Source organism: Canis lupus, chromosome 1 (genome assembly GCF_048164855.1).
Source record: "Canis lupus baileyi chromosome 1, mCanLup2.hap1, whole genome shotgun sequence".
Classification (NCBI taxonomy): domain Eukaryota; kingdom Metazoa; phylum Chordata; class Mammalia; order Carnivora; family Canidae; genus Canis; species Canis lupus.
In genome coordinates, this window is record NC_132838.1 from 28,926,854 (window position 1) to 28,951,953 (window position 25,100).

The following is a 25,100-nucleotide window of genomic DNA, read 5'->3' on the forward strand; positions in this document are numbered from 1 at the left end:
TAGCATTGAAAAAAATTAAGTACTTCAAATAAAAGTATGAGTTATATACTGAAAATCACAAAATATCATTGAAAAAAATTAGTATCTAAATAAATTGAAAGATCCACATTACTAGATTGAAAGATTTAAATTCTTTAATTTTGATCTACAGATTCAACAAAATCCCTATCAAAAGTTTTACAGAAACTGAGAAGGTGACTGTAAAATTCATACAGAAACACAGAAACCTAGAGTTGCCAAAACAATCTAGAAGAATGAAGCTGGGGACATGCCCTGATTTTAAAACTTACTATAAAGGTAGAGTAATTGAAACAGTAGATTACTGGCATAAACACAGGTATATGGAATTATATGCAATATAATTAAGAGCCCAGATATAAAGCTTTACATTCATGGTCAACTGATATTTGACAAGGGTGCCAAGACCATTAAATGGGGGAGGAATAGTCTTTTCAATGAATGGTGCTGCTAAAACTAGATAGCCACATGCAAAAAAATAAAGTTGTATTCCTAATTCACACCATATACAAAAATTAACTCAAAATGGATTCTAGAACTAAAGGTAGAATTAAATGTATAAAACTCTCATAAGAAAACTGGAATCAATCTTTGTGACCTTGGATCAGACAATGGTTTCTTAGATATGAGATCAAAACACTGAGTGACAAAACAGTAGTAAACTGGATTTTATAAAATTAAAAAAAAAATGTTGTGCTTCAAAGGACATGATCAAGAAAGATAAAAGACAACCTACAGAATGGGAGAAATATCCGCAAATTATCTTTTTGATAAAAGACTTGTGCTAAGAGTATATAAAAAATGCTTACAAGTCAACAATAGGACAAACTCAATTAGATATAAGTAATACAAATATTTTTATATATTTATATATAATTTATATAGTATGCAATTGATGTATGTATAATATTTATACATCATAAGCCTGGTGTATGGTAAGTTCTCAGTGTTAGGAATAACTAAAATTATTTAACTCCTAAAGTTCTTTGAGTTATTATAGAGGGATTTTGTAATATTTATATAGGATGTTTACAGTTATAAATGTGGTCCTATTTTCCAAATTAAATATAGATTTGCTAATGTCAATTCTATTTCTAAAAACAAGAATTCATTTCTACCTTTGGTACAATAAGCTCTCAATCCAACATGTACTTATACACATATATATATTTATACACATATATATATATAACATATACTCATTTAAAATATAGATCTAATTTATAATATAGTAAAATATAATTAATATTTGCCCAATTAGGAAATGGGCAAAGGAATTGACTAGATTTCCAAAGAAGATACACAAATAGCAATTCAAAAGATACTCTATCCTTAGTCACTAAGGAAACACAAATCAAGATAGCACTTCCCTTCCATCAGGACGGCTATAATAAAAAGGACAATAACAAGTGTTAGTGAGGATATGGAGAAATTTAAACCCTCATACATGGCTGGTAGGATTGATTGTAAGATGGTTTAGCCACCTTGGAGAATATTTGGGCAGTTCCTCAAAATGTTAAACATAGAGTTACCATATGACACAGCAATTCCACCACTAAATATACGCCCGAGAACTGAAAACGTCCACACAAAGACCTATACTTGGATGTTTACATACTATTACTCATAATAGCTAAAAAACAGAAGCAACACAAATGCTCAACAACAGATTGATAGATAAAATGTGGTAAATCCATGTAACAGAGTCATTTGGCCATATAAAAGAATGAAATTCTAACGCATGCTACAACACAGAACAACTCTGAAATCATTATGCTAAGTGAAAGAAGCCAGGTACTAAAGGTAACATATGATATCACTGCATTTATATCCAATGTCAAGAACAGGCAAATCCATAGAGACAGAAAGTAGATTAGTATTTGCCAGGGGCTACCTACAGAGAGAAGGCGATGGCAGGGGTTTATTGATGAGTAAGGGATTTCTTTTTAGGGTACCAAATACATTTTAAAATCAGACAATGAATATACTCTATAGAACCTACTGAATTTTAGACTTTAACAGGGTATATTTTACAGCTATGTGAATTAAATCCAAATAAAGCTGTGACAAAAAAAAGAGCATCCCAGAAATTATGGTTATGGAAAGTAAAGTTGGTTATGATAAATAAAACAACAGATACAAGCAGAAATACAGAGGAGACCATAGATCTTGTCTATGGAAAGACCCAGATCTTGTCTATGGAAATGGACAAGAGAGGTTCAACTGTGGAAATATACGGAATATACGGAAATATACGGAAGAGAAAGAAATACATGTGGGACATGAAAGAAAGGGAGAAGCTGAATTTGTGTAACACTAAGGTTTTGCTGGTAAGGACTAAGCAGCTGGTAGCACCAGCAACAGAAAATTACAGTCGAAAGGTCTGATGAAGGTCCTGGGAAAATGGGAATTTTATTGAGCTGTACTCATTTTCAGATTCTCTGGGTGAACAATTGTTAACAGCCTAAGTACTTCCTATAAAGATTTTTCTAGTAGAATGGAGGAAGAAGGTCAACTATGAATTTGACCATAGAACAAGAGTAAGATGAGGAGTCAATCATACTTAAGTATCAGCTGAAACTTGTGTGTGTACAATGAGCTTTATAATAAGTCTCAAAGAAAAAGGGATGAAGCCCAATCACCTCATTCTTGGGTAATAGTTACAATTATCTTCTCATTCCTTCACTCCAGTTCTTCAAACAGCTGTCTGTGGCATGTGGGTTGCAGAGTTTGAAGTGCAGCAGGTGTTTGTAATTTCCTTTCTCAAGGTCACAGGTGACTCTGCCAGTGCACTTGATAAACCACAGCTTCTGGGCCCCTTTCTTTCCACCAAACCCCAAGATCCCCCTCTCACATCCAGATTACTCTCTGCTACTTATATGACTATAACTTACCCACAGCTATTAAAATTGAATTATTTCCACGAAATCGCTAAGACTCTATCCACTAACCTCAAATCATATCTGATTAAAACTTCTTGGGGGGTAGATGGATATTTTCCAAAATATTTTTTTGAAATTGGCTTTCTTTTCTTTTTTTTTTTTAATTTTATTTATTCATGAGACACACACAGAGAGAGAGAGAGAGAGAGAGAGAGAGAGAGAGAGAGGCAGACACAGGCAGAGGGAGAAGCAGGCTCCATGCAGGGAGCCTGATGTGGCACTCGATCCCGGGACTCAAGGATCACGCCCTGGGCAGAAGGCAGGCACTAAACCGCTGAGCCACCCAAGGATCCCCTTAAATTGGCTTTCTTAGGTAACTTCCATGTTAGACTCAGAGGGAAAAGTCCTATTTGGCTATGCCCTTTCCTCAAATCCAGGCCTTCATGACCCATTTTAGCTGTTATTTTGGTCAGCCTTTCCAGTAGTGCTCAGCTGCCCTTCATGACTATCCCTGCCCAATCCTGTTACAAGTTATAGTGATGACACAAAGATCAGATAAAATAATATATAGTATATAGCAGGGCATAAACTTTTTACTGGTGTTAACATTATCTGAACTGCCTGCCCCCAATTTCCACAGAATCTGCCTTGTGCCACTGAGTGACATTAGGATGTAATGGTTTATTCATATTAATGGCCTCTACTTTGAAGGAGTTAATATTTTTGGTTCAACTACTATAATTCATTAACATATTCAATTTAAATGTTTCTAGAAAACACTTTAAGGTCTTTAGTGTCTCAGTTTCCTTACTGGAAAATGATGATATTTTTATTTTCTAGAACTGTTATGATATTCAAATAAGATAAGTAACATAAAACAATTTACACAGTGCTAGGCAAACAGTAAGTGCCCAATAAATGTTAAGCATAATTATTATCATTCAACTCCTAAAGTTCTTCATGTTATCATAGAAGAATGGTGTTATAGTAAAATATTTCTGTAGAATGCCCACAACTATGAATTTGACCATATTTTCTAAATCAAATATAGATCTACTAATTCCAACTCCATTTCCCAAAATAAAAATTTATTTCCAGGTTTGGCAAATAAGCTCTGAATCCAGAAAGTGCCCTCAGAGAAGTCTATTCTTATTGCCATTAGAGAGAATACCAGGCAGAGATATGGTGACATGAAAACTTTATGAAGTTTCATTAAAGACATAGAACAAGAAGTTTCATTTCCTCTATGGATTTATCTCACTTAATCTTTATGCATCAAGCCAATCTGTGACCCAATTATGAGGTTATACCAGGAGGTATCTGCCTTACTGAATGCTGTGCTGCTATTTCTGCCAAAGACTGATTTCTGGGGACCCTGAGATAATGGCAGGATAAAAAGCAGGATAAATTCCAGAAGAGGAATATGTATATTTTTATCAAGACAAAAAAGGATCTACGGAATGTGTGTATTTTATCAAGACAGAAGAAGGATCTATGGAACATTGTTAGTGGCAGATGGCAAATGTCCTCGTAGGCAGGGAAAACAGAGCACTAGTTTGATGACTTTTGATTAAATTTCTCCCCAAATGGAAAATAATATTGTTAGGTGATGAGTGTTAAATTGTTTCTTTTCTAAATGACTGCTTCCTTCATTTTATGGCACGATCAACTCAAATTCTGGTTTCTGCTACGGACTATATTAATGCTTTCCTTAAGAATCAAAGTTTATACTGATTGGAAGGAAAATTTCAAGTAATCACCAAATCTATTTTAAAAGACATGCAAGTAAATGCTTTGTTAAAGCATATAATGTAACATAACACTGAAATTGCTTTCAAATAATAGTATCTCCCGAACAAAATGACTTCCAAATAAAAACTTAAATTGCCCACATGCAAAGAAATTGTTGCTATTTTGATTTTGTTCACTGTTCAATATTTTTCTAATGTTTTAAATAAATACAATAAGCAGCATCATAAAATCTATAAATGTTAAAGAGTTTGGGAAACAGCTATTATTAAACATGAAAAAAATTCAGAATTCAAAACAATTTTGGCAGGCTAGATAGTCAAAAATATATTGATGAAATTCAACAAGGATAAATGGACAACTCTATACTTAGGGTTAGACAATATTAAGTGAATACCTGAAAGATTACTGTGTGCTGGACACTGTACTCAGTACTTTAAACAACAGAACAACACTGAATGAGGTAGGTACTATTATTAACTCCATTCTAGGGATAAGGGTACTGAGGTACAGATCAGTAAATAATGGGAAATATGTTTTGACAAAATATCTTTAAAACTCAAGGAAGTTTTGGTAGGTCACAATTCAATATTGAACGCAATATCCATATTACAGAAACCAATAATAATCACTACATTTTTTCACTGCAATTAGAATATTAAGTCCAATTCTGGATACCACTTTTCCCAGTGTGAACAAACTGGAATGGAATCAACATAGATTAAGATAAGTAGAAGAAAATGGATATACTAAAAAAGAGAAGATCAAGAGAAATAGATGCCCTTAAGCATCTTAAGAGCTGCATTTATAGATGAGGAACCTGATGTGGTCTACTACGATGGTCTGGAAGCAGAGGAAAGATATCAGTTATTTGCAGTAAAGTACAAAACTTGAGTAATTAATGAAAAACACAATGTTTACAAGGTAGAACTAGTTTTTATTTCCCAGGAAACAATCTATCTATCTTAGAAACAGGTTAAAGAGACTTTTTCTTTATCAAGAGACTTGTTTTTCAGGAAACATGAGCCTTTTTCTGTAGTAATCGGTGGCATACCTTTCTCATATGTTGATGCTAAGTACAAATGTATAGAGATTAGAAATGTTTCAACAATTTTATCACAAAATCCCATTATTAGGAGATAATGCAAATCTTTGGAAAAGTCTTGATGTTAACTACAAAGAAAAGACTCTTGGCTCTATATTTACCTGTGTGATGCTAGGTGAGCCTCTTCACTTTTCAGGGCCTCAGTTTCATAATTTATGAAATGGAATGATAATACCTACCTGAGCATTACGCAGATGGAAAGAAAGCAGATAGATATACAGAGAACACAGTAAGTCTTTAATAGATGTATATTATGAATGTTCACAACAAAGCATTAATAAATTAAATAATAATTTGATAAAATTCTTGGAGATTCAGGATCATTATGAGAATCAGCAATATCATAATAGCCAGTAATAATATATGCAATGCCTTGTAGAATACTCAGATTGTAGTGCTGAACAAGATCATACATAATCCCTTTTAACAAACTGGTGGTTGCCAGAGGGGTGGTGGGTAGGGAGATGAGCAAAACAGGTGAAGGGGAAGTAGGAGGTATAGGCTTCCCGTTATGAAATGAATAAATCATGGGGAAAAAAGGTACAACACAGAGAATATAGTCAATGGTATTGTAATAACGTTTATAGTAACAGATGGTAGTGGACTCTTATGAGCACAGCATACCTATGTTGAATCACAATGTTGTGTACCTGTAACTAATGCAACATTGTGTTTCATTTACATTTCAAGTAAAATTTAAAAAATGCCAAATTGGAGAGAGAGGTACTAAAACAAAAAACCAAACCAAAAGAAAAACAAAAAACAAAAAACAAAACACCAAACTCCTTCTTTTGATGGATCATTACGTATTTTACTAGAGGAGATAAACTCCTTTATTTTTTACATGCTGTTCTGCTCTAAGGCATCACATTCTGCAAAACTGTGAATTAAATGTAACAGTGTTTATGGAAAAAACCTGGTTGTTGCAGACTACTTAAAATCTTTGGAGCTTTATCATGAGGGTACTGACAGAAACATTAGGGATCCTAATCAGAGTACAGATAAGGTGTTAAATCTTTGCTGGCCTTTGTACCCAGCATTTCTGTCAACCCTGAGACTTTGCAGCCTTACACCTCTGGTTCAGTGACACTTCCTTTGAAATGCAGGCTCTTAAAAGGATTTAATTTAATAGAGACCAGTTTATCAAAATTAAAAATCCAATCCAGGTTTTTAGACTTTATCCACCAAACAAGACAAGTTTTTGAAATTTGGGTAAATGTCTTAGCAGCTTCTTCATCTGTACTAGCGGTCATGAAGCTACAAAAGCAGCCACTGAAGAAGGTACTTCAGCTTTTAAGAAATTGCTCCATTTTTTCCATTTGATTGTGAGAAATATGCTGGCCTTATTGCTGTAACACTTAAAACATGCAGAAAAAAGTTCCTCTGCTTTCATACTGACATCATTCATCTATTTATTAATGTACAGAGGCTAACTGGTATCACAGAAACACACAGACTGCACTCAAGAAAGTAAGTACTCCAAAGAAACTGGGTTACGGGGCTGAGCAAGTGTTTTGGGCAGGGCACATCACCACACCTCCTTTATGGCATTAAACAGAGCCCCTGCCTTTCTAGCGGAAGCTAGACACCCTTCCAGCACTTGCTCTTTTTGCTGCGTGCAGGGGAGAAAGGACGAAAACAATTCCTCCAGAGGAAGGTCTTACCAGAACTCTGTGTTCATACTTCTAGATATCTCATTGGCTTAACTGAGAAAGTATCGCACCTAGTGTCTACCATAAAATGATTTTAATTTCTTTGGTTTTCAAATGCTTTAGATGTACTGTTTTAACATTTTTAGGCTCTTCTGAATCGTCCTTAAGTCATGGTTTTGATTAGCCGATTCCTCAAGTTCTACTGGTCTCTATAACTGAATGGATTTTCCTGTGTTAGGAGAAATAGTGAAAGAGCTTGAAGTGGACAAAAAAGATTACAGGGTGTTCTTTCAATGGAACACTAGGCAGCCTGGTCAGTGCTTTTTCCTCACTGTACTGCACATTGCTCTCTAGCCTGCTTGTTGGCTAACTTTCACAGATAACTGAATGCCAGATTTTATTGCTTGGCATCCTTTCACGATGTGCTGGACTTGTGAAGGTGGAGAGTTTAGTCCAATAGGAAAGGGACTTAGTTTCTGATCTACTGAAGACACCAAACCTGCATCCACCACTTAAGCAATAGAAAATTTCTAACAGCAATGATGGTGATGGGCATTTGCTATGTAACTTGGTGGGCACAAATGCCACGTGTATAATATGAGGAAGTGAATTCTAACTGAATCTCAAGAAGGAGATGAATGAGAGAAATGATGAGTCAGCACTTCAGGGATGACTGTGATTTACTTAGTTTTTCTGCTTTTCGAACAGTATGGGGAGCTGACAAAGATTCATTGAACTTTAGACCCAAAAATGGACTTCTTCAACCTTCCTTGTTTTACCAGCTAGGTAAGTAAGTCCCTTGGCAAGAGGCCTTGCCACAACTGCCCTACCCTATTCCTTTGCCAAATGCTAAAATCCAGTCTGCATCTTTCTCATGCAGAGAAATTTATATTGCTGGACCTTTTCTTCTATCTGAGAAATATTTATTTTGAATGTAATACAATAGCATAAATACTCAAATTTAATTTCTCACTTTTGAAGAACATGGAAAAACATTTACTTTGTACCCTATATAGGTTCATTTTATGGCAGCCCTTTTGGCGAAATGCTACTTTCTTTTTGTGACATAAGTCAGCAACGTACACACAAGGCTGAGTTAATTTGTATTCTATTTTCCATTCTCCTCTTGTGACAGGCTTTCTGAATTCTTTTGGTTTATCATACCTCCTTGTGTGATCGTCTAGCTTCCTTTCTAGGGCTCAGTTACCATTTTCCCAAAAGTTTCTAGTTATCAATGATAGAACAAAACCCTCTTCATTTCCATACTCCCCAGGCTTCTAAGATGCTACACTATTCTTGATCTCTTATGACATTCTTTTCTCTTTATCTGTCTTCTGGGAAGGTTCTTCTTCCAATCTGTTGAATACGGATATCCCTCAGGTCCAATCTGGCTCTTTGCTCTTATTTATTCCCACAGTTTTAGCATATTTTCATTTACTCATCTAAGCAGTATATAATGACAGTCTAAAAGCAATTGTGAGGGATGCCAGGGTGGCTCAGTGGTTGAGCATCTGCCTTCGGTTCAGGGTGTGATCCTGGGATATGGGATCAAGTCCCACATCAGGCTCCCTGCATGGAGCCTGCTTCTCCCTCTGCCTATGTCTCTGCCCCCCTCTCTCTCTCTCTCTGTTTCTCTCATGAATAAATAAATCTTAAAAAAAAAAGTAAATAAAAGCAATTGTGAGACAGACTTTTTTCCCCCTACTTTCATGGAACTTACATCCTATTGAGGAAGACAGGTGATTAACAAGAGAACTAAATAAAAAGTTATAAATGGGGATAAATATTAAGAAGGAAAAAAGTGAGGTACAATAATAAAGATCAAGAGAGGAGGATCTACCTCAGATAGAGTGGTAAAGGAAAATCCTTAGAAAAGTTGACATTTCCTAGGATCTAAAGAAAAAGCTTGTTAGGCAAAAAGCCTGTGTATATTCCTGGCAGAGAGACCAAATGTTCAAATGCCTATGGGTGAGTGGGGAAGAGGTTGGCTGTGTTTGAGAAACTCAGAGCAAAGTATCATAAGGCGATCCTGAAGAGGTAGGCAGAGACCAGAGTAGGCAAGGCCCTACAGGCCTTGGGTTTTACTCTAAACATAGAAGTTATTGAAGAGTGTTAAGCAGGAGGATAAGCCATTATTACTTACATTCAAAAAAGATCACTCTGGCTGTTATGACTTACAGAACTAATGAATAAGGTAATCACACATTGAGGGTTGCCCAACATAGTCCCAGTTTAGGCCTGTCATCTTGGTGTAACTGGAGTTCTACATCAACTCCTTGTGAGTCACAATATGTGATAAATACATACTAAAACAAACTTTAAAATATGAACACAGAAAAACAAAGAATGTTGGTCAAAACACAGGCAGGCCATTGTGGCAACCGTCATCAGATTCCCTTGTTCCTGATGTCCCTGACCCAGCAGGGACCCTGGGGTCCTCCCCTTTGATTCGTGACTTAGTTTTACTTCTCAGACTTGGGATATGTTCTTGTCCTTTATATTTGGCCATCTCTTGTAATGAAATAATATTCAACATTCAAAAATATATTGCGTGGGGTGTACTGCATCTTTACTCATTTATTCCTTACAACAATCCTTATGGTAGGTTTTATTATCTCCACTTACAGATGAGAAAACCAAAGCACAAAGAACAAAAGAGGCTTGCCTAAAATCATGTGTAGCAAAAGTAACCGAACCAGGACATGGACCCAGGTAATGTGCTTCTGGACTCAAGTGTTCTTCATCCCCTCTTCTAATACTGTGTCACAATGTGAGAGGCCCAGATATGTTTCAGGAATAGCAAGTAGCTCAAAGTATTGAGAAAATGTTGGAAGTAAGTAAGAAAGGTAATTAAAAGACATCAAATGCCATGCTAGGTAACTTAGTTTTCAACTGGTAGGAGATGAGGTGCATTACAGGATCTTTTTTTTTTTAAGATTTATTTATTTATTTTATGATAGACAGAGAGAGAGAGAGGCAGAGACACAGGAGGAGGGAGAAGCAGGCCCCATGCCGGGAGCCCGATGTGGGACTCGATCCTGGGACTCCAGGATCAGGCCCCGGGCCAAAGGCAGGCGCCAAACTGCTGAGCCACCCAGGGATCCCCACTACAGGATCTTATATGTGTGACATTTGCACTTTGGATAAGTAGCTCTGTAGAGAGTGGATTTGGGAGGTGAGTAGGAGGAGACTGGTTTCTGATTCAGCTTGTTGGATGTGCCTCCTTCCTGCATGGGGCTTCTAGATATCTTTTGTAAAGAATCTGTGTTCCCTGCCCATGATGATAAATAGGACTTCCCACAATCTATGCCTCAGCCTTCTGACTCCTGCATCTCCCTTCTAGATTTCACAGCTGTGAAGTGTGGCTCTATTGAGCACAGCAAAGTCAGATCTTCAAACTCATACTCTCTTCTGAAATCCAAGTCTATATTCTCAGTTCTCTGAACATTTCTACTTGTCCATGGCTTCTGATTACCTGAAATTTAACATGTTTAAAACTGAAAACATTGTTCTCTAAAAATCATCAAGTCTGGGGATCCCTGGGTGGCGCAGCAGTTTGGCGCCTGCCTTTGGCCCAGGGCACGATCCTGGAGACCTGGGATCGAATCCCACGTCGGGCTCCCAGTGCATGGAGCCTGCTTCTCCCTCTGCCTGTGTCTCTGCCTCTCTCTCTCACTGCGTGCCTATCATAAATAAATAATAAAAAAATTAAAAAAAAATCATCAAGTCAAAAGAGAATTAGGGGAAAAAAGTCTAAGAAACTTTTTTCTTAGTGGAGTATGTCAGTGGAGTATGCTAACAGGAAAAACCTACCTAAAGCTTCATAATTTACAGTGTTTGGAGAAACAACCAATGTGTATGTCCCGAAGAAAAAAAAAAGTTATATTATGGACAACTCACACGTGATCTGAAAGGAAAATCTATTTTGCATTTGTGTTTGAATTTCAACAGGACTGCTCTGAATTGCTACTTTATTGATAAGTAAAAACAGATTCTTTTATGACAAGTTATAAAAGCTTATACTTTATCGGTTCCCTCTCCACCCTGCAATTACCTACAGGAAGAGATTGGTCATAGGTTCTATTTTATGAGTTTTATAGGGGCACATTCACCTCAGCTTGCATAGTATGAATTCCTGGAAAATTCTACAGACTGAAAAAAATAAGGCACTTTCTTTGGATCAAACATATTTCACCTCCATAACAAAACTGCCCCAAATATTATGTTAAAATGTGAAAGATACATTTTACATAAATATATGTATAAGGCATACTAGACTAGTCTGTAGTAACAGAATATGCCCTAATGTTGCAAACTTACACAGTGGGCTGCACAGTGATATGAACCTAACAACAAAGACAACTTAAAATGTTGTAGAATAAGTATAGATTATCATATAGTCCAAAAGAGTCTTAGATTAAATTTTAATTTGAATGATTCAAATCCATATTTTTATGAACTAAGTTTAGTGTAATAGGAAAGCTACATCATGAACATCTCATATATTTTCAAAATCATAAAATATTGTAAAACATATTTAAGTTTACTACTGATAAGAGTTACATGACAAAAATTTATCAACCAGACCCTTGGAAAATCTAGGAGTGTAACTGCAGAATGAACTAATTAAAATTTTGTTGAATTCAACTTATAACAATGAAGAAAAATGAACCAATATTTAAACTCCAATCAGTCTAGGATATTTTAATTCCTGATAACTAATGAAATATTTAGATGAGTGGCAAAAGTATCCCATACCTGAGAATAATTAATCTTAATGAGGACAGGCTGGATTTTGCTTCAACCTGCTGTGACAGATGTGTAGGCTTCTGTGAAAATGCAAACTGTAATTTTATAAACTGCCAGAAAATCTATTTGTTAAAAAAAATTGTTCTCAATAATGGGGGTTGTGGGATCACTGAATAAAAGAAGAAGAAAGGAGCAATACTAGTTAGTGTTACAAGTTTGGAATGCAGGAGCTTTACAAAAATCAGCAATTGATTACAGTAGGCTGTGCTAATGTTGTTTGAATTTTAACACATCAGTTTTCACTAGAAGAGATTTGAAAACAATTCTCAAATCACTAAAAATTCTGCATATATTCGGCATGGCTTACCGTGTTTTAATTCTACCTGGAAATGTAAAAAGCTATGGGAACTACTATGCATCTAGCAGGTTATGAGCAGGTTTGTAATAACCTAAATAAGAACAAACATTTAGAGACTTCCTTATGCTAGTTGCAATTTTTCTTTGATTTGCAAATGAGTTTTTCATTTAAAGGAAATATGAGACTCAAGCCTGTGCTGACTTAACTATTAACTAACTTTTACACCTGCCTTTCAGGGTCAGACAATGACCTCTGATTAATCTGAGTCTGATATTATCCTTCACTTAACAGCAACTAGTTCTTAAAGTGGCATGATCTAATTATTTTCATATAACCTAGTATTATGATTGTCAAATGTCTTATTTATTTTTCCTATAATAGTAAACAAAGTATTTGCGTGAATACCATTCAGTACAAAAATTCAGTGTGCTAAATACCATTCAGGACAAAAAGAAAGCCACACATTTAACCACCAAATCTGAACTAGGACATCAGGTATAAAGAAAATAAAAGAAAATCTACAACACATAAGTAGGCAAAATAGGCTACCTATGCAAAAGAATGGTTAGGCTGCCAAGTCTCTCTTGAAACACTAAGTACCAAGAGGCAAAAGAGGATCAATTTCCATAATATTCTGAAGGGAAAAGTTTATATCCAAATAATCAAAAACCCTGGAAAACTGTCTTTATTAAAAGATATTTTGAAGTATGTGGACTCAGATAATACACTTCTCACTTTATACTTCTCGTAAAAATAACTTGAAAATGTACTCTTAGATATGAACAAAATTCAACTCAAAATGCTAAAAAAAAAAAAAAAAAAAAAAAAGTAGGGCTTATAGCCACTTAAGAAGGTTTGATTCTTTTTGATGGAGGAGGTCATGCCATGTGGGGATATTCTGTTTACTTCTATTGAAGGCATCTCAAAAACACATTAGGTATTATTTATATCAGAAAGAAAAAAATACCAAACAAAAAAATTAAACCTCGTATAATAAATGAAAAGGAGAAGGAAACAAGTTAGAAAGAGAGTGGGAGAGAACACAGAACAAAGACAGCGGTGGTTTTGTTCTTAGGCTAACCTGTACTTACTTAAAGAACACTGTATCACATTATAGTGTTACTGGATCTATCTACCCTCCATGACCATGTATTTACTGAAAACTTCATTCCAACTTGGAATCTCAAGAAACACAGCTTTCTTCCTGTTACAGACAGAGGCTTGAGAAAGTAATTTTCTTCCCCTGCTGAACAGCTGTACTTAGCATCTAGCATTCTCCTAGACCCAAGCCATTCGTGGCGATACTCAATAGTCAGTACTTGGAGCAAGAGGGAAGTGGGGACTGGAGACTGGTGGTTAGGAGCCAGGTTAGGAAGTCACTGAGAGACCCGGCCCCACTCCCTTCTCTTACCTCCCCTTTAGAGAAAGACATTTGAACTTATAAATATCCTACTTTGTTAAATTTTAAGAATTTTTCATTTTATTTCTAAATACTTTCTTCTCTTAACCTCTTTAAGGGAAAAAAAGGCACACACGTACAGTGGATGGAAATTAGGTAACATTATATTTCTGTGAAAAATCAGACTTTTCCTGTCCTGGGGGCCAGAAAACATTGGGTATTGAATAGGCCTGTAATTCTAATTAGAGGTCATGGAGAAAGGGCCAAGGTTAACGTCAGCAAGCTGGGGGACTATATGGGAGTGAGGGGCAGTAGAGGATCTTTAGTTTTAGTAAAGGGACAGAAGGAGCTCAGTAAAATGTGTCAAAAATGGAGGTTGGCTTAAGTGAAAACCTGGAGAACTAATAAGTGTGGTGTGCCTGTATAAACCAAGCATATCAAAACACATGGACTTTACAGATTGGAAACGTTATCACTAAATTAGGAGCTATCATTTAACAATCCAACTGGAAAAACATGAACAAAAGATCAACAATACCTAAACTCTAATGTACTAGATTTTGTTCCTGGTTCTTTGGAGGCATTCTGAGATCATGAGGGCACTACTGCAAACATTAATGCCATTATTTCTCATGACTGCAAGAGAAGTCAGTTCTATTATTTCCTTATTTAATTAACATGGAAACCTACAATCTGCCTGTGGGGTAAAACAAAAACTCTGGCGGCTCCTGGGTAGCTCAGTCAGTTAAGCCTCTGACTCTATCTCAACTCAGCTCTTGACCTCAGGATCATGAGTTCAAGCCTCACGTCGGGGCTTAAAAAAATACAACTCTGCCAGGTTGCGCTATTCTGAGTTCTAAAATGTACAAGAAACCAACAAAACCAGAAATGTAAACACAGGTGCTGTAGGAAAGTCTATAGAAATAAAACGAATCTTAAAAGTATGTAAAATAACCCAGCAAGTATCTTTTTTCAAATACACTAAGGGGTTCCAGTTCAAGAGTGAAAGAGGAAGATCCTCGACCTACCTCCCTATACAGACACATAGAGTCTGCAACTACATATGGAACAATATCCTCCTAAAAAACCTAAAAGTTGGCATGCTGAATGATGACTGCACCTCAGGCAAACAAGGAGAAAACCACATGGAAGCATGTAGGAGAGCATGAGATACAACTTTGCCATAAACCCCACTCTAACAAAGCGACCCGCAGCTGTGAGAAGTAAAACATGGAGTTTCTCCCCAAGAAGCAAAGGGTTCAAACCACACATCAGGCACCTCAACTTTCAAGACCTACACCTAAGAGAAAAGAAATTATTTTCCTTAATTGCTAGGCCTTATTTTTTTAAATATCAAAGCATACAATTTACATAATGTTATGACTACTTTTTTTAGAATACTTACTAAAGTATAACTGCAACACACACTATAGCCAAGTACTTTTTATGATTATAATGGTGTTTCATTCCTCAAACACTACTCTCTCCCAGAGCTCCACATATTAAATCATCAAACATGCTGACTCAATCATGTGAATTATTCCAAAGAGAAAATGGAGCCAATGTGCCAGTGAGGAAAATATAATCAGTAAGGTTCAAATATTGTTTAATATTTGTTTAATATTATCTTCATTTTCCTAAAAAAATATTACTAACTCTAACAAGAAATGATGAATTGTATGGAATATCTGAAAGATTTAATGTACAGAAAGGATAAGAGAAACAAGATTATGCTTGGTGAAGAGTAAGATATATGCTAGTCTATTATCTTATGAGTCTTTCAAGTGGGAATTGGAAACTGATACATATTTCATTCAAATGTAATTGTTTTCTTTCTACATTATCTTGTATAATTATTTTTAACATAGTATAAATAGGTACTATAATGGTTAAATGCCTCTTGCTATCTGGCAGTATAGAAGAGGGATAAAAAATTTCACTTCTAAAATAATAAAGAAAAAAAATAAAATAATAAAGCATAGTAATCCATAAGAGAAATGAAACATAATAGCCTTCTTTCACAAAATTCACTCTAAATAAGGATGCTAGAGCACAAAATAACACTCATTTTAAAAAGTGTAAATCAACTTGCATAAAGGTTTATATTAATTTATTCAAAGTATGAAGTATTTTAAATTAAAAATCATTCTTATTTATAACATTAATATATACAAATACCTGTAAAAATGACATTATCTTTTTTTCCTATATTTTGGCAAAAATTAGTATGTTTTCCTCATTAAGTAAGAAAACATGAGGTTAATTTTCTGGAAGGGATATAACTTTTGGTAAAAGGGTGATTACAACTTTTCTACAATGGAATTCTGTGTCACTATAACCAGCATCATTTTGTAGCTTATCCGTTTTAACAATGCAGAAATAGACTGCCTTACCGTTGGTGCTGTATCTACATGATGGTTACAAGGCTTTCTTTCCATGCTGATAATCCCTATGAAAAGAAAAGATGGTGTGAATATTTGCTTATTATAGTTATCCATTTTACTTTGAAAACACTTAAGTCAGTAAGAGGTGACCCCTATAGCTTACAAGAAAAAAGCCTCACTTGAATGGCAAGATCCTTTAAAGTCTTATCATAAATTCTTTGGTCAGAAACAGTTGGAGAGTTTAGCTAACTAAGAGACCAAACTCAGAATGAACTGAGCAAATTTTCTCATTCAAGTGGTGTTTAGCAATAGTGCAAGATGCATCCATATCCTGCTCTTGGCTCAAAAATTATACCATTATCTCCACTCTGCTGTGTTTCTTCCATTAAAGTTTTATTTCTGACTTGAGGTCGTCAAATTTTCATAAAGAAATATCACAAAGGAATCACTTTCTTATTTTCTCAAAAAGAATAAATAAATCTACCTGAATTTCTCTTTGATCATTTGACTTCCTATCATGCCATATTCTATTTATTCAATCATCATGGAGCGTCTGAAAAAAAAAAAAAAAAGTTCCCCCGATTCTCTCCTTTAAAATAATACTGACTGCTAAACTTCAGAAAAATCCTTTTATCATGTGTGGATTTATCTTTTTGTTCCCAATGTCCTCTAACACATTTCTTTGTAAGAAATAGCTTTTAAGAATATAACACACTGCATCTCATCTATAAGAACACTGGTTCAAAGTTTAGCTCAGGTTAAAAATGAACACAGGTGTGGATCTCATTTACTATATAATCTCTGTCCATCAGCAAACCAATATGTGAGTTAGGATATTAGAACAGTTTGTTCAAATAATGGTACAGGCCGACACATGCAGGTCTGGTTAGAAGTGAGAACTTTAATGTACCGTTAGCAATTAGCACAATTTCTAGTTGAAACAAACATTAGCTCTCTCATTTACAGGCATTTAAAACTCATTTTTCTTCAGGTATCATAAGGGATTCAGTGAGAGTATCACAAAAGAATCACTTTTTATCACTGTGCAAGAGTATATTAAAAATGAACCAAGTACCATAAAACATGATTTAAAAAAACATAGTTTGTTTCATTTAAAAAACTCTCTCAACATCTATTATCAGCAAATGAAGCATAAATACTACCTAATCAATCAAGAATATTTACTGAATGGCTATTTGGCATAAGTGATAAAAGATAAATTAGAAAGGATAAATTGTAATTTCTGACCTCAAGACTTGAGAAAAACAGAGATGTCCTTTTTTTTTAAAAAAAAAAAACTACAGGACAAATTAAAAGTCTTAAGAATAAATACAATCTTTACAGTGATTTTCATGGAAAGACACATTTTTATTCATAGATTAACACTGGCCTTGAATAAAAAAAATTTAAAAACCCCGAGGAAAACATTAAAAAATGTTGAGATAATACTGATCCTTACTGTGAGAATTTTAGTAATACTGAGGTTTATAGAACAAACGGTGAAATTCCCACTTCCCCAGCGCCCACACTCCCACAACTCTCTCTGGCTGCATCCACTGAGAATAGTCTGGCATACACTGGCTTTTAAATGAGAGTGGTCACACCATGAGGCTCAGGAATTTGCAACATTTTACATGTGTGTTTTCACTATTGTAATCCGACTGCTATAAAATTGAGATATGCTGATTCTGATTTTAAAATTCATATCCAACTAGAAAATAACTTCAACATGTTGAAAATAAAAAACTAAACCCCTCCCCTCAAGGCAATATCCTCAGCTTATATAATTACAAAGAAAAAAAACTACATAACTTATATTTCAATTTCAGGATAAGAAGGTGGTAATAACTAAAATTTTTAAAGATGGATTACCGAAAGATACAATTTTAGTTTTAAATTTAGATCGCCTATTGAGATAATATCATTTGGAAATATAATCATACATTTTTATTCAAGCTTTTGGTAAAGAATATACAGAACAGAATAAGCTTAAGAAAAAACATCCCTTAACAACATTTTAAAGTAAATTTTACCTAAAAAAAATCTCTTTGTATGTTATTTCACTTTTATTAAGGTATGATGATAAGTGAAATCTCATAGTAAATAAGGTATGATAAGTGAAATCTCATAGTAAATAAACAACTCTGCTAGTTATTTTTGTGTGTCAGCTTGGCTGGGCCACAGAACCCAGATATCTGGTCAAACATTTCAGATGTTTCTGGGAAAGTCTTTTTTGGATGAGATAAACCCTTAAATCAGTAGTCTCTGAGTAAAGTAGATTGCTCTTCATAATGTGAGAGGGTTTCATACTCGGTTGGAGGCCTTAAGAAAAAGACTGACTTCCCTGGAAAGAGAATGAATTTTGCCAGCAGACTGTTTTCGGACTTGAACTGTAACTCTTCCTGGGTCTCCAGCCTAACTTTGCAGGTTTTGTTTCAGCCAGCCTCCAGAATCATGTAAACCAATTCCTCAAATGAAATCTATATACACATCCTATTGGTTCTGTTTCTCTGGAGAATGCTAATACACTTAGCTTCTGGCAAACAGTAAATAAAATGTAAGTATTGTTTATATTTATTCTAAATTTTTGTTCACTAAATATATTAACTGTGCAGTAATAGTTAAAAGGTCCAATTTATTATGGATATTTTAAAATAATAATACTTCAGAATGAGCTTAAGAATATTACATCTGTAAGTAAATCAATCTACCAAATAAAAAATCCATCTGTCAATAAACATTTACCATTACACTGTCCAGTCTGACAGTCTCTACTTTTTAATGTTTATTTATATTTAATGTGATTACTGATATGGCTGTGTTGAAGTCTGCCATCTTGCTGTTTCATTGCATCTATTTCGGTTTCTTCCTTTTTTTCATATTTTTTTGAAATAATCAAATACTTTTACTATTCCATTTTACATACCCGATGGCTATATTTTTAGCTATATTTTATATTTTTTTATGGTTAGAGATTGTATTATACATCTCTAATTTGTACACCCTGAATTAAGGTTTTCTACTTCACCAACAATATAAGCATCTCAAAACAGTATTATTCCATTTACCCTTCTACCCTTTATGCTACTGTGGTATTTTATCTCTATGTGTTATAAATCCCACAACATAATGTCATACTTGTTTTAAACAGTTGTTTTAAGAATGAAAAAAATAGCTTTTTGTATTTATACATATATACATATTTATTTATACATATATTGATAGTGTTTTCATTCCTTCCTGCAGATCCAGGTTTTCATCTGAGATCATTTCCCTTTTGATTCATAAACCTTTTATAGACTGTGGGTGACTTTCTTTTTTAAAGTCTTCTGCAGGTATTCATATATGAAGGATATATATATTTTTTATTGGAGTTCGATTTGTCAACATATAGTATAACACCCAATGCTCATCCTGTCAAGTGCCTCCCTCTGTGCCCATCACCCAGTCACCCCATCCCCGCTCCCACCTCCCCTTCCACTACCCCTTGTTCATTTCCCAGAGTTAGGAGTCTCTCATAGTCTGTCATCCTCACTGGTATTTCCCACTCATTTTCTCTCCTTTCCCCTTTTGCTATTTTTTACATTCCCCATAGGAATGAAACCATATAATGTTAGTCATGAATCATATTTTTGCTAGGTATTGAAATCTAGGTTGATGGCCACGGTCCTTCAGTACTTCATTGATTTTATTGCATTATTTCTTATAAGGATGAAGGCATCAATTCTTACTGTTTCTCTCTGAATGTGACACATTTTTCCTCTGGCTGCTTTTATGATTTTTTCTTTAGGTTTCATTTTCTTCAGTTTAATTAAAATGCACCCAAGTGAGGTTTTATTTATATATATCCTTCTTGTGGTATGTCAAGCTTTTTATATCTCCTACATTAATGTCTTTATTATTAGAGTTGGAAAATTCTTGGCCCATTATTTCTTCACCCTATCTTCTCTATTTTCCTTCTGGAATTCCAATTACATTTTTTTTTTTAAGATTTTATTTATTCCTGAAAGACACAGAGAGAGGGGCAGAGACATAGGCAGAGGGAGAAGCAGGCTCCCCACAGGGAGCCATATGCGGACCTCGATCCCAGGACCCTAGGATCACCCCCTGAGCCAAAGGCAGACATTCAATTGCTGAGCCACCCAGGTGTCCCGCAATTACATTTGTTTAGACAATCTGATGTAGTCACAGAAGTCTGATGCTTTGTTATCTCCCATTCCTACCCTGTGCTTCAATTTGGTAAGTTTTTTGTTCTGAGTTCACTGATCCTTTCTTTTAATGGGTAATATCAGCCATTAGGCCCACTTAATGAAATTTTCATTTCATCTATTATACTCTTCAGGTATAGAATTACTATTTCTTTTTTACAGTTTCCATTTCTCTGGTGACATTCTTCATCATACTCTTCTTCATACCATTTCTTCATTATACTTCAAAAATTATTTAACATAGGTACAAAGGTTATTTTAAAGTTCTTGTCTGCAAATTCCAACATTTTGACCATCTGTAGTTTCCTTCTACTGGCTATTCTTTTTATTTTTTTAAAGATTTTATTTATATATTCATGAGAGACACAGAGAGAAAGAGAGAGGCAGAGACACAGGCAGAGGGAGAAGCAGGCTCCATGCAGGGAGCCTGATGTGGGACTTGATCCCAAGTCTCCAGGATCACACCCCAGGCTGCAGGCAGCACTAAACCACTGTGCCACCGGGGCTGCCCTGGCTATTCTTCCTCATGATTATGGGACACCTATTCCTGCTCATTCACATGCTTTATATGCTTTATATTTCTGACGGTAGGTTAGATCTGCTAGATGTATACTGGTAGAGAACGAAAGAGAAAACACAGAAAGGGCTCACTCCTTCTTCTTAAAAGCTACAGTAATGGATGGATCTTTGTGTTCAAATTTGTGTAGGCGTGGGTTGGGGCTGGGCTGTTGCTTTAATTTCAGGATATCTATCTATTAAATATCCAAAAAATAAGATCAGTTTCTCTCTCTAGAACTTCAGAATTTAAGCATCTAGAGAAGAAGGGAACTCTCTTCTCTGCCTTTCCCATTTCCTATGACACTGCTTATTGGGGAAGTGCTGGGTGGAGAGGACTGATGCATATTTGGGGTCTTTTGGATTCCAATCTATATGTCAGCTCACCTGTCTTTAGAAATTCAGCTGATTTCTGTTTTAGCAAAGTCATTCTGCCTATGAAAGGCTTGCTACTCTGCTCTCCTGTGTCTCTGTCTTAATAATATTCCCAGGTATTAAAGTGGCTGCTAGTCTCCACTTCCTCATGGAGCAGGTCCTCTTTGGAATTTAATTCACGTACATTTCTATGTGTTTACATCTCTCTGATGCCTTTTTTTTTTTTATAAGAGGTCTATTTGATGTTACACTAGGAGTGATGATCATCATTGGTTGTACATCCTAACTGAAGGCAAAACTCCATTTCTATTTAGTTATATTGTTGCTTTTAATCTTTTATTGTGTTTTTGGTCAATTTCAGCACATAACATTTTTTTTTTCTTGAATTTTTTTTTTTTTTTAATTTATTTGTGATAGTCACAGAGAGAGAGAGAGAATGAGGCAGAGACACAGGCAGAGGGAGAAGCAGGCTCCATGCACCGGGAGCCCGACGTGGGATTCGATCCCGGGTCTCCAGGATCGCGCCCTGGGCCAAAGGCAGGCGCCAAACCGCTGCGCCACCCAGGGATCCCTTTTCTTGAATTTCTACCACCATTTCAATGCTGCTATTGGTTACTTTCCTAATTCTGACAGTAATAAATATATTATTAATTACTATAAACAATCTAAACCTCTCTCTAACCAAGATACTATATTTACTAATACCTCCTTGCTCCACGCAAGATTAAGCTTGTAGAAGGCTTTTACTTCTCTATTTTTTACATAAATTATAGTTACATTTAAATGGATAAAAGTGCAAAGGAATCTGTAGAAGAGGTAAGTATGAATTTATAAAACAAAAAATCTGTAAGAAAAACTTAATGTCTCCTTTATACCTAAAAGAAAAATTTAACATTTTCCCCTGTATTTTGAAATTTCCATTCTAACTTAGGTGTCATTTGATTAGAGTACTCTCTAAATCCTTGTATGTTCAAATGTGCCTTCCATTGTTGGCAGATGTATGATACTTTGTCTGAATAATGGATTTTTGGATAAGAAATCCCTTATCTTGGTTGTCTGGACATGTTTTTCCACTATTAACCAGCTTCCAGAGTTTTAGATGAGAAGTCCAATACTCATTCAACTCTTTCCAGGTAAAGAAACTGTTCCTCATATGTACAGACTGGTGAGATTTTCAATATATCTGGGAAATCAGGAATTTCACCAGAGTATACCTAAATGTGTCTTGGCTATAATTAATCTTTCCTGAGACTTGATAAACCCTTTAATCTACAGAGTCTTATCTGCTTGGGGAAATTTTATTCTACTGTTTCTTTAAATTTTGCGGTTCATCTTTACCATTGTAACTTTTATCTTTATGATAACCATTCCATTTAATCTTCTGGGTGAGCATTTTCTTTTCCACTTTGTCTAATGATTTTAAAATCTGAAACCAAGCAGTTTAGTTTAGTTTTTTTTCTAGAAGCCTACAAGGACTAAGGCAAGAGGAATGGCAAACCCTGGAGCATATACCAGAACACAAAATTTTTTTTTCTGGAATCTCAGTGTCAGTGTGTTAAGAATTGGAGGGGAGTGTGAGTCTCTATTCTCCTTGCTGCTGAGCAAGGACCGTACAGGGAAAGCAAGTCTCTTCTAAAGGGGTAGGCAAAAAACGGGTTTTTCAGAGTTCACTGAGGGCTCTCAGCCTGCAGAAACTATTAAGTGCTCTGGATAACTGGATTTATCTGTCATTTTACTGTCTGTAGTGTATCAAGGGCCTGGCAGAGCTTATGCACCAACAATGGACCTATAAAGGACCTACATGCAAAGGGACCTACCTAGCTAGAGGAATCTAGCCCCAGTCCCAGTCACTGGGAGATGACTGTAACTTGCAACTGATGAGATTTGAGAAGAACAACTTACCCTTGTGCCTCGGCGGGGGGGTTGCTTTTTTGCTGTATCTCAGACCTCTATCAGTATAGCTGGAACCACAAACCATGAGCATGCAAAGAAAACCAGTAACTCTCATAAGGGGTTTCAATAACCTGAATATGACCAGATAACCTTTTAGAACTGGTAGTGCCACTGATGAAAGAAGAATTAGAGCATCAACGATTAAGAGTTTTAAGAGAGTTAATTAACAAACTACAAAGATAACTCCATTTTAAGGGAAGAAAATAGTAGCGGCTTCCAGAAAGTAACTCAGATGATGGGTAACATCCCCAAATTCACACAACCAATGAGCAGCAGTACCACATCTGAAACCTATGCATGCATCTAAGTCATAAACACTCTACATCCATTTGGGTGTTTGGCTCCTGTGGTAAGGCCCAGATTTTATTCATCTTTGCACCTACAGTGCCTAATTCAAATGCCAGAAACTCACAAGGTCCTCAACTCTTGAACTAAGTAATTGAAATCTATGCCATATTCACTGAGTCCATGTGCTATAATGGACTATGTGCTATAACTTGTGTGCATTATCAGAATGTTTGAATTAATCTTCTGTTTTCAGAAATGTTAATTTACTACTTTCTCTGGTAATGTGTCTAAACTTACTGTAAAACTGAATATGTAACTTGAAAATTTTCCTAATTTTCCAGATATTACACATTCTACAGGAGATAATGGAAAAATTTTATGCTTTTTGGGAGATAGTTAAGTATTTTACTTTGTAGAAAACTAGAACACGACATTTTACCCTGTTGTACTTGACTGACCTAAACAGGAAAATTATTTATTTTTTTAGTTTCCCTCAACTCTACCAACCTTCAACTCAAGACCATGATCAAAGGAAAAAAAGAACAAAGATGATTAGACTTATTGCAAAAGCAAAAAAGGCAGGAATATATGCGAAATTCTAAAGCCAAAACATATATCCAGCAATGTTATATATCATCAAGTGTTTATGAGCTGCCCAGTAAGCACAAGGCACTGTGCTAAAGACAAGAGAACCACGATTCTCCCTTTCATGACACCTTTTTAAGAGTCATTTGCTTCAAGCTACACTATAACTATGCATCCTATTTGAGTTCTGGAGATCACCATGAATCTCTCTATGTAAAGCAGAGAGAATTATGCTTTGATAACTTTTAGCTAGGAAAAAAATGAAATTAAGATTTATTATATTCTAGTAGAATACATTTTTAGAAGGTAAGGTCCTTTCTCTCCTGCCAAATTTAATATAAAGTTGTCTGTGCTGAGCTTCCAAGCTTTCTTAGTGACTAGAAGAGAAGCAAAACTGATTTCCAGATAATATAATTTTATACCTAGAAAATCCAAAAGAATCACTGCTAAAAGTAACATAATAACAGAACTAATACATCAGAAAGTTAACACAATATAAAGTTTAACATACAAACATCGATATCCTTTACATATACAAAAAACTAGAAGATTTATGAAAAATACCCCCAATAGAAAATACTTTAATACAAGAAACAATATGAATGTTAAAATACTTTTGAAAGACATAAAAGTAGTCTTGAACAAATAAAAAGACATCCCTTATTCTGCAACAAGACAATGTAATATTATATAAAGGCCCATTCCTTCCAACATAATATATGAATTTAGTGTGATTCCAATAAAAAAAGTTTTTTTCTTGGTACAAGTTAATTCTAAAATTCATGCAGAAATATATGCAAAAATATCTAGAAAAATCCTGGGGAATAAGAAGAGCAATGA

General features: G+C 35.2%; 1 protein-coding gene across 22 annotated transcripts in view; it reads right to left on the reverse strand.

Moving 5' to 3' along the window:
- The window catches only part of AHI1 (Abelson helper integration site 1), a 199,003-nt gene that overhangs the window by 62,323 nt on the left and 111,580 nt on the right, over positions 1 to 25,100 (reverse strand). For 20 of the 22 annotated variants that reach the window (XR_012030072.1, XM_072824443.1, XM_072824495.1 and 17 more), the window contains one exon: positions 16,306 to 16,361. Coding sequence is in view for 21 of the 22 variants with exons in the window: in XM_072824443.1 (XP_072680544.1) it covers positions 16,306 to 16,361 (56 nt within the window). In the remaining variant the exon portion in view is untranslated. Of the gene's footprint in view, positions 1 to 5,914; positions 5,934 to 12,164; positions 12,236 to 16,305; positions 16,362 to 25,100 lie in introns of those variants that run through there. The other 2 variants (XM_072824590.1, XM_072824558.1) reach the window with 2 other exon arrangements.